The sequence below is a fragment of the Cinclus cinclus genome, chromosome 16 (genome assembly GCF_963662255.1).
Source record: "Cinclus cinclus chromosome 16, bCinCin1.1, whole genome shotgun sequence".
Lineage (NCBI taxonomy): Eukaryota > Metazoa > Chordata > Aves > Passeriformes > Cinclidae > Cinclus > Cinclus cinclus.
Window position 1 is genome coordinate 15,042,113 of NC_085061.1, and position 11,279 is coordinate 15,053,391.

General features: G+C 39.5%; 1 protein-coding gene across 1 annotated transcript; it reads left to right on the forward strand.

Annotated features, from left to right (window-relative positions):
• The first annotated feature begins 576 nt into the window (after positions 1–576).
• Positions 577–10,862, forward strand: METTL22 (methyltransferase 22, Kin17 lysine). The gene is made up of 11 exons (XM_062503473.1): positions 577–654; positions 1,656–1,988; positions 4,332–4,682; positions 5,052–5,092; positions 5,178–5,322; positions 5,779–5,850; positions 5,946–5,999; positions 6,534–6,614; positions 7,604–7,706; positions 8,477–8,645; positions 10,320–10,862. Exons 2-11 carry the CDS (start codon positions 1,859–1,861, stop codon positions 10,353–10,355), a joined length of 1,182 nt encoding a protein of 393 aa, XP_062359457.1. The 5' UTR covers positions 577–654; positions 1,656–1,858; the 3' UTR covers positions 10,356–10,862.
• The last annotated feature ends 417 nt before the right edge of the window (positions 10,863–11,279 follow it).

The window sequence follows — 11,279 nt, forward strand, 5'->3', positions numbered from 1 at the left end:
AGAATCAAGCAACGAACCCCCCAATGCCCCAAACAAGTGAACAGCTTTTGCTCCAGCTAATCTTACAAAGGTACTGCAATTCTGACATTATCCGGACTAAGGAAGAAACGCCTTTTTGCCTACGCAGAGGTTTTCCCACTTTATTTTCAAGCCGTTTGTAGATCTTGCATGGAATTACAGATGAACCGAGACAGGGCAAGCGATGCTACAAACAAGTAATAAAGAACGCGAGTAGGAAACCCGTACTGAAACTACGAGCAAGTCCTGCGGGTGCTTCAGCGCAGGCCTGAACTGCGCTGCTGTCGTTGCCTTTCCCCGGCAGGATTTTAGTGCCGGGTAATTCTCAAATTTAATGGGCAGGCGATCCTCGAGAACGGGGCACCCCACGGCCCACACCACCGGGGACCGCCGGGCAGCGGCCTCAGCGGAAGGAGGCGGGAGGGACCGGAAAGAGCCGGGAGGAGCCGAGGGGAGCCGAAAAGAAAGAGCCGGGAGGGGTCGGGGGGAGCCGGAAAGAGCCGGAAGGAGCCGAAAGGAGCCGGAAGGAGCCGAAAGGAGCCGGAAGGAGGTGCCAGATCCGCAGCGACAGCGAGAGGTGCCGGAGCGGCTGGGACGGGCGGGACACGAGAGGGGAGCCGAGAGGGGAACAGAGAGGTGAGATTCGAGCGGGTGACGCGGGTCCTGCTCACCGTGGGACACGGGACGGGCGGGTCCATCCGCAGAGCTTCGCCCCGGCCGCACTGAGCCCCGCGGAGGCTCCGGTGGGTCCCGAGTCCCGCCGGGAAAGGGCAGGTTTGGAGCTGGCAGAAGCGAACAGAACTGTGCAGATACAGATACAGCTTCTAAAGCCTGGAGAGTTTTGAGTGTGGGTATGTATGACGGTCCAGCAGAGAGCTACTGAGTTGATCACGGGTCTGGAGCATCTCTCTTATGAGGAGAGGCTGAAGTTGAGAAGAGATGACTGAGGGAGACCTTAATGTGTATAAACATCAAAGGGAGGTGTCAGCAGGGGCCGGGCTCTGCTCCCTGGGGCCCAGCAATGGGACAGGAACAACAACGGGCGGGAACTGATGCCCAGGGAGCTCCACCTGAACATGAGGAAAAACCTGCCTTGCAGGGACCAAGCACTGGGTCGGATTGTCCACAGAGAGTATGGAGTCTCCCTCACTGGAGATATTCCAGAACCATCTGGAGATGGTCCTGTGCTCCAGAATGACCCTGCCTGAGCAGGGAGGTGGGACCAGAGGAGCCACTGTGGTCCCTTCCAGCCTGAACCATTCAGTGATCTTGTTCAAGTACAACTAGAAAATAGCAAATTTAGCATAATTATTCAAGGTGTTAATGCCAACACAGGAAGAGGCCTTACTCCCTTTGAAGACCTTGATTAAGCATTGTAATTCTATGCAGTCATGGTAACATTTGTGTTTTTTCAGGAGAGGTTGTTTGTAACACAAGCAAATTAGTAGCTCTTCCTAAAAGACACAGTGGCTGCCACTGAACTATTCATAGTTATATATTTGAGGATTCTGTAAAAGAGAGCCTCAGAGTATTGCTGTTTTATTGAACAGTGTCATCTGATTTTTGTCTTCTGAAATATTGCTGGAGCAATGTTCAGTGTCAGGCTACCACTAAAAGCTGCCTGTGTTTGGTTTTAGGTTGAATATCCTGATGAATAACTTGTCTTGGAGCATGGTGGAGCTTGGACAAGCACACCTTCTCAGAAATGGTGTCCTGAGGTTCCCTTGGTGAGCAAAACCATTACTGGACACCTGTACATGGAAGAGAATGGAATCCCTTTGTGGCAGCACTGCATAAGGGAGTGTTTGAGCACTGCAGATGCTCCTCTCACCAGCCCCCCATGGTAGATTTAGCAGAGAAGGAGATGGATAACCCCACGTTCAGAAGTGACACTGTGCTGTCAGATGTTCACTTGCACTGCCCAAGCAAAAGACACCTCATGGTACGACTGAATGCAGTGGGACAGCCAGGTAATGGATGCTGACACTGATGGAGTTGTACTTTACCTGTACTCACACCTTCGTAAGGCTGAATCCTCCTCTGATTGGCTGACAGTAATAGTTACAGATCTTATTCCAGTTATAATTAGAATCACCTCCTACTCAGTCTTTAGAAAGAGGGCTAGCTGTGTTCTCCTCATGAAAATAACTCCAGAAATGAAAACTTGTAGACAGCCTGCCTTAAAAATTAAACTCTAAGTTACTTTCTGAGAAAAAGTAACCAAATTTACTGTCTTGCAGGTTTGATTTAATGTATTTGTTCGTTGAGCAATAGTGTTAATATAATACTCTGGGAATTGTGATAAAAAATAAGGTTGTGATGTTTCTTATACACAAAGAAAAGGTGAGAAAACGGGGGTTTTAAATAGCGTAACTTAAGTTTAAAATATAAACTATCAGTAATTAACTTATCAAGTTTAATTAAATGTTTATGTAATGGTTTGCCATCTATTCCAGGGGAGCATAAATGCCTTTTTTGGGCTTTGTGTGGTTTTTTTTATAGTTTTTGTTTGTTTGTTTGTTTTTGTTTGTTTGTTTTGGTGGGTTTTTTTTGGTGGTGGGATTGTTTTTTTTTGGGGGGGGGAGGTGTTTGCTTCAAAAAAAAGTCAACACAAAGACTCAAAATACCGATGGCTTTAGCTGACACAGAATTTGAAGAGTCAAGGCTATAGAGGAAATGAGTTGGCAAATGCCCCTGGCTAATTGCCAGCTTGTAGGTTGCTATAAATTTGTCAAGGGAATTGACCTTGAAGCTGCTGGCAAAATGTTCTGTACAGAAGTCCTGCTGTGACAGAAGTGTTAATTGTTTTTTCAAACCCAGTTGTGGCATAAAAAGAGAACTTCTGCAGCTGTTCTGGTATATGACAATGTGAAAAAATGATCAAAGTAGGCCTGACAAAGAAATTAATAATTTTGACCCTGTTCAGGTCAAAACCCAGGTAATTAATGCTGCGGTGAGTCTTCATGCTGTGATTGTGCTTGGTGCAGAGAATCTTTCAACAGAAGGAAGTAACAGTGTGTTCCAGCTACTCTAAATGAGCTCTGTCTGGAAAATTCTTCTGGTGGTTGAGATGAGAATTGGATTGTGGTATGACAGCCTTTAATGCCATAACAATCTACCAGTGCCACTTTGCTGTGTTTTGGGGAAGTTTATGGGGATTTAGTCTCTTCCCCTTTGACTCAGTTTGACTTTCCACCTTTTGAATGCTGTAGAAATGCAGAGGATCAGAATGGACTTGGAGAGCAAAGCATTTCATTCACTGATGGCATCCTCTATTCCAGTTAGTTTCATCTGGCCTTCAACAGTGGAGACTTTAAAGATTTCTCATGCTAGGACAGACAATGAAGATTTTATTAGATCTAGCTAAAAATGGTGTCACTAGAGAGGAATCTCAGTCAGATTTCAGTAGACCACCTTGGAATATCTTGCCTACTAAAGAAACTGGAATAGAACTCCGTAAATTGTGAAACTGTTGAAAGCAGTGATGGCAAGCACTTTATCTCTTCCCTTTTGTTGGGAATGAACATAGATGGAAGGACTATAGGATATTTGTTCTTCCCTATGTATGGGGAAGTACAGATTCAGGCAGTACAGATTCCTGTAATTAAAATTGCAAGGTCCATGTTTCAATAACTTAAAATTGTAATAGATGCCGATGTCACTGAGTGATTGTTGTAAAAGATTTTAATTAATTGATCATTGAGAATAGCTTCAGTCATTTAATCTCTTTGAATAATCAGTTTGAACACTTAAAAAAATACAGAAGTTTCAGCTTTGCCTCCTATGCACTTATTTCTGCTCCTATATACTGAGCCAATTTCAAGGCTTGAAGTTGCTTGAATTCCTAAGACTTCCAAGGCATTAGACAAAAATTCAACTTTACTAGAATGTGCTTCTTTCTTACAAGATGGGAACCTTAACCAAAATAAACTAATTCTAACATATTAATTCTGCTTTCTACTTAGTTTGAACTTCTGTGAGCAGAACTTTTGGAGGATGTAAGAAAGCATCCCCTCTGCTAATAGTTCAAATTGATATTACTAAATCAGATGAACGTGCTCATTGTGGCTGTGCAGATGCTGAGTCAGCCAGTGGACTGTGAAAGTGCTTCATTAATTTCTGCTGGCAGAACTTAATAACAGAAGTATTTCTTCATAGCAAATAAAACTATATTTCAAGTTACCTGTATAATTTTTTACTCTATAGATTTCTAATACATGTAATGCATACCAAAATTTCATGCATGTGGAAGTTGTGCACAGATTCCGCCTCATCTGGTATTTAACCTTTCCCCCCACACTGTGTTCTTACAGTATTCCTGTCATATTTCAAACTCCTTTGGAGCACAAAAGATTTGGCATCTGGGAAACACGTGGGAGAAGTTACCACAGGAAAAGAACATCAGTGCAGACAGGGAGATGGACTGTGTAACAAGGACAGGAGTAGCATAGAAAACGAAGGAGACTTAAATGGTGAAGGAGTAGAAGCTCTGCTAGATGATGATGGAGACCTGGAAGTGGTCAGAAGGCCTCGAAGTGCCTCTGATTTGCAAGCAGAGGATCTTTTGAGGGATATAGTGTGTCCTATAATTCTGATGAAAGGGAAAGAAGATGCTTTTGAAGATGAAGAGCAGGAGTGCACTTGCAACGATGTTGTTAAAATAGGTAAGCATTTCATTTTCAGTCAGGGAGAAATGTGGCAAATACGTTTCTGTAAAACAAAAGAAAAATAGGTTTTCTTTAGAAATGGAACAGCAGTTTGTTAAATGAAAGAAAATAACACGATACTGTGATATTGCAAATAAATTTTATGTTTTTTCTCTGGCGGTGATTTGGGCAGTTGTATACCATGGGAAACTCAGTGCTCCTTGCTTAGAGTGGGTGTTTGGCATTATCTAGCATTATTCTATAGAGTGAAAAGTGTTTAATTCTGTATTTGAAAGGGAAACAACCTTAGTTTCAAACTTGCCACTGTGGAGCTTGATTTGAACAATTTTGAGATAATTATTTTCTGCTCTACTCTCACTTCCACAGAACACACTATGGCAACCCCCTTAGAAGACGTTGGTAAACAAGTACGTGTTCTGCCTTGTAGTGTCTTGGTTTTCATGGAATGTGCTTCAGAACTGACTCAGTTTTAAGTGCTTTCCTTGTCCTCAGGTGTGGCGTGCTGCCTTCCTTCTGGCTGATTACATTCTCTTTAAAAGGGACACGTTCAGGTGTTGCTCTGTGCTGGAGCTTGGAGGTGGCACTGGAATTACCAGCATTATCATGGGAACAATTGCCAAGAGAGTTTATTGCACAGGTAAGGCAGTTCTTTTCAGTTAAATATTTTCATGAAACTTCCCAAAGCAGTGCTTTCACCCTGGTATTTTCAGACTTATCTGGTCAGTTATAGTTAATCATTTTTTATTAATGCATATCAGTTTGTGTTACTTACTGAAAAATAACAGGAACTTTCTCAAGGGGCTGAGAAAGCTCAAGAGTTTAAAGCAAGATATGTTGCAGGGAACTCAAGACAGTGTGTCCAGATTAAAATAGGTAGTGTAGGGAATCTAACTTCTTCAAGGGTTGTTCAGAGCTTAGAACTGAAAGACAAAAGGAAGAAGGATACTAGGGAAGCAATCATCAGTGGACAGAGTTGCTCTGAATTTTCCTCAATCTCATGGGCTTGAGAGAAACTTTGATTATTAGTCTGAGAGGCATACATGGCCCATACAAAATATTCCTGTTTTCAATATTGTTATCACTTCTTTTCCAGATGTTGGTGAAGATCTTCTGACCATGTGTGAGCAAAATGTTGTATTAAACAAACACCTGATGGAGCCAGGAGGTAAGTGCTGTATGGTCAGATTTTGGCTCTTTACTTTAGCCCAGGTGCTGTCTGAAAGGCCATTTGGGACTGATGTGATCTTTCTCCACCCTCAGGAGGGGAAATTAAAGTGAAAGAACTGGATTGGCTGAAAGATGAATTCTGCACTGGTAGGTGCTTATATTGGGTCCTTACAGATTGGGCTTGGTGTTTGGTGTTACATATTCAAAAGCTTCTCTTGGGTCTCAAAGAGCATTCTGGTTAATGATAGTATTTGATACTGCCAGTTGAAAAGGTTTTATTTTTATTAGACTTTCAAATAAAGATTCTTTTAATGAAGAATAAATTTTTAGAAGCATGATAAAATAGGAAGATTAATCAAAACTTATATAAGGATGTATCTGAGCTTTTGTTTCAAGGTGTGCTTGCTTTAATGTATTTAAACCTGTGATCTTGCTACAGGATTGTGAATTCTGAAGTGAAAGAAAACTTTTGCTTGCCAGTCAGCCTTGGGAGGGTTGGACATAACACAGAGAAAGCAGAGGACTGGGGGAACTTCAGAAAATGAACAGGGAAGGTTTGATTTCCCTTGAGTGGTGTTCTTTTTATGGAGTAGCAGCTGTCCACAGGAGCTAAGAAGTTCCTTTTCTCAAGTCATTTGAGAAATTTAATAATATACACCAAAGCCATATTCTTTCTTACAGATCCTGAAGCTCCTTTTAGCTGGTCTGAAGATGAGATTGCTGATTTGCTTGATCACTGTACTGTGATAATGGCAGCTGATGGTAGGGAAATATAAACAGTGAGCTTTTAAATCAAACACACGAGCATTATGAGTAATCATTTAAACATACCTAGTTTGCTTTTAAAATCTAATAGGTCAGATCCTTAATTAATTTGCCAAAGCTCTGCCTTAAATGTTCCTGCCTGTGTTTTTCTTTTCTAAATGCTTATATTTACATTCGGAATTAGCAATCATGAGAACAGATGTTGCAAGCTAGTAGCTCTTCTTTTTCTTTGGTGTGTTAGTTCCTTGTGGCTAAATAAATTGCTCAACATAATCGTAAGTAACTAAGGAATCAGAAGAGTTGTGTTGGCCTGTCCTTGTCTTGTATTACATAACTTCTGTGCAAATAATGATAAATAGGTCATTAGACTAAGGTTTTCTATAATGTGAATAACAGTTCCAGATGCTGCACTTCTCCATGGTGTCTATGCTTTTGGATATCACTTGTCTGTTTTTTTTCTTGCTTATGTAAAGGACTTTAAAATTACAGGCTAGCTTATCTGTACAGGAAAACCATTGTTTTGATCTACAGATGAAGGAGAAGTGGCTTTAGTTATGATATTGAAAGGAGTTGCATGACTGCTTTCAAAGGAGATCTGGTTATAATGATAATTTATCTGGTACATTAATTATGGCCTGGTGTGGGTTTTTAAAAGAAAAGAGGCTGTCTACTCTCTAATATCCTGGTTTTTTAGTTTTGTAGTAAGATTATTTCCAGGCTGAGAGAATTCTTGTCAAAATTTTGAAATTGTCTGACAAATTATTCCCCTTCTGATGAGAGAAAGCTTAAAGAAAGCCTGGCATGAATAGCAGCAGTGAATACTCTTACAGGGTCAGTTGTTGCCATTAAAAATGTACTTTGCACTTAGATAAAAGAGAGACTTGTTTGATTGGAGTAATCAAATTAAGGCCTGTAGTTGTTTCATAATGGACACTTAAATAAATTATATCCAATTATACCTGTGCTCTTAATCTTGTTTTTTATAGTGTTCTACGATGATGACCTGACAGATGCCTTGTTCAGAACTCTGTATAGAATCACACACAACTTGAGAAATTCTTGCACGGTTTACTTAGCACTGGAAAAGAGGTATTACCAAAAACTTAATATAAAAAGCACTAAACACTTTGTGTGTTTTAATTAAAGGTTGGCTTCTGATTTTCATGGTATGAGATAATCACAGGCTGCAATATATGCTCAGTACAAGCTTTAATTTTTATCAGTTCAGAATTTGAGTTTAAAAAGAGTTTGCCTTCTGTTGTCCTACCTTTGCCTCACCTAAGATAACCTCTGTGCAAATAAGGATAAATAGGTGGCTAGATTGATGTGTTCTATGATGCCTGACAACATTTGCTATATATTTTTGAATATATATACCTTCACAGGGTAGAAGGAAGTGGTTTGGAATTAGGGTATTTAGTTCCTAACTTGAGTGACTCTAGAGCAGTTTCTCTTGTTTGCTTTCAAGGAATCAATGAATGTTTTAAGTAGCTGTGCATTGGAGTCCATTCATAAGCTGATACAAAAATAGGCTTTGCTTAAATCTCTAGACATATGTAAGCAATAATTCTTCCTGTGCTTTGTTGCCAAGATGTTTGTCCAGGAAGCCAAGCCAATGATTCTGTTGTGGCAAAGTGCCCTAAAATCAATGGAAAGATTCATCCAAGAGTTATTGTGTATTGATGCTGACATAACATCTCTATTGCTTTTCAGGAATGAGGGGTATACATTTTTTGGCTGCTGAAGGGAGATAATTATGCTGAGAAGATCCATTTTTTTCATTAGCTGAGGGAAGTTACACATGTATTTAAGATGCCAGTATAGGAGAGATGTTCTAAATGAAATACTCTTTTTTCCAGGCTGAACTTCACTTTAAGACACATGGATGTTACATGTGAAGCCTACAGTCACTTTAGAAATACTCTGAATGATTTGGAGAATCTCCAAGATGGAAAAATGAAATATACAGTGGAGCCCATTAAGCCAGATTTCTGCCAGTCCCTTGTTTATGAACGAATTGAGCAGTTGGTAAGTGGCATTCATGAAAAAAAATGTAATTTGTCAGGCCAATCACCTCAAATCAGTTATCAGCTGTTTATGTAACATGAAGGAAGAACTGGAGAATAAACGTTATCTTTTATTTCTATTCAGCTTTTTTGATTTAAAATTATCCTTGTTTGTGCTTACATAACCTGTACTAGATTGACATGTCCTGGTTTTGTCTGGGACAGAATTGATTTTCTATCACCAGCAGTAGAGTAGCTGAGATTACACTCAGTTCCTCAAAGAGTAAGAGACTTTTACTTTGTAAAATGCCATTTTTGTGATTGAACTGAAAATGGGACCAGTATCTCTTCTCATTTATTGTCTTGTAGGAGAGCTTTCATTTCACACACCTAGTCATTCTTTTCCCAGTTCAGAGTTCAGGAAATAATGTTCTAATATCTGTGAAGAAGACAACTAACTGTAAACTTCTGTTATTGAGAAACATATCAGATATAATATATTTCTGGTTTTCTAATTACATCTCAAGCACTTATGGTTCTCTTTCTCCATTTTTTTCCAAATTATCTGCTCTTAGGAATATTATGCTGTGTAACTAACAGCTAACAGACTTCCAGAACAATCCAATCTAATTAATCTTTTTCAAGGAGTTGCAAATCTTGTACTGGATTGCAAATCTGGTACCAAGAAATCACGTTGTTGTGGTCAACATATTGTGTGTATGCATAGTGAAATGACAGGAGCCACAGTTACTTCAGATTGATTGATTGATTGATTTTACTTAATGCTGATACCTTCGGGCATAAAATGTGTGTAAAACTTGTTTAAAAGTTCTACAAGTACACAAAAGTAACCTGGATTATAGATGAATGTGTAAATTCCCTTGCTGCTTTGAGGAAGGTTGCTGATCCTCAAAATCTAAAAATCTATTTTTAAAATGCTTATCATTAAGTATATTGCTACAATTGAAAGATCTCGTGGTGAAAAGTATGTGATAATTTGCTCAATTATCCTCTGTGGAGCAGACAAAGCATATATTAATAGAGTCTAAAGAAATAAGTGATTAAGGATTTTTCATCCTTGTTGTCTGGCAGATTGAGAAAGGGGTGTGTGTCTGTATATGCTGTGCATTTGTGAGACTTTGATTCCTCAGTAAATTATTTCTTCAGCTGTTTTCTTTACTGGCATTATTGAAACCATTTGTCAACACAGGCTAAGAAAAAGAGCAAGATTATCAATGAAAGTACTGCAGAAGATCATGCAGATCAGTGAAATGACAGAATCACAGATTATTCTGAGTTGGAAGGGACCCACAATGACAATTGAATCCAGCTCTTAAGTGAATGGCCTCATACAGAGTTCCAACTCCCAACCTTGGCATTATAAGCACCATGCTCTGACCAACTAATTTCAAACTGTTTTAAAACAAATTACTTTATACTAAATGTAGATTATTTTTTAAATCGTGCTACAAGAATGAAGTAATCAGCTATAGTGCTGTTTCAAAGATAATTTGGTAATTGTTCCAGGAGATTACAGATGTGGATTTGGTGTCCATCCATAGATGGATACTGTCTATAGATGGAGGTGCATAGGGTATGTCTTATATTTGTCTTACAGTGAGCATGTTGAAGTTTTTCATAATTGCAGCCTACTGATGTGAGAAAACACCTGTATGTATTTCTTCTGCTCCTACAGGAATTGTGGAAGATCATGGCTGAGCCCCTAACGTGACAGGCCCACGAGAAAAGAGAAGATCTTTACCTAAGGAGAAGGGCTATTTTGGTGTTCTGTGAAGATAAGGATTTTCATCCCAAGAACAGCATCTTCCTGGTGGAATTGTGTTCTCAGAAAACATTGCAATGCAGTTTTGCTTTACTTTTTTGTTTGTTTGTTTGTTTTGTTTTGTTTTAGCACTTCATTTCTTGGACTTGTGCATTTGGACATGATTTCTTTGTTTCTGAGTACGTGCTGGATGCCAGACAGTGGCAGTGACATGATCACTTTGGGATTGATGGTTTCACTTTCAGAATTATTTAAAAAGAAGTATTTAACCTTTTCCATGCAGCTGATTTGCAGATGGCATGCATTTCCCTTTTTAGTTTACACAACATGGACATTGTTCTCAGTCTTATCCCAGTTCCACACATTGTTTGTATTTATGGACACTTGTGAAACAATGTTCTGGACCAGACTTGTTTGTCATGAATTAAATTTTCTTTAGGAAATTTGTTTATGAAACCTGGCCTTTAATTCTGTTTGTCCTATATAAGTCACTCTAGTTTAGGGCCACTGTCTGAACTGAAAGGAGACAAGATACATTTTGTTTGAGGCTCTAAAAATACTCCACAGAGGTTTTGGAGTATGGGAGGTCAACCCTATATTGCCCTGCAGAAATTTTAAGCTATTCTGTCCTAGGCAGGTCGAGGGTGAGAAGGTACCACATGAAGGGAGATGTTACAGCTCTTGAAATATTTGGAATTGTACCCTCAGCATATACCTGTGAGGCTGGGGGTAGGGAAGTGACCAAGAATGTCTTGCCCACACAAAATGGGGTCTCTGATATCTTACTTTGGATTAAAATTAAACATATTTATTAAATGTCTCCTGTGTTATTAATGAAACCAAAAATCTGCTCTTACTTTTGTAAATGTTAGG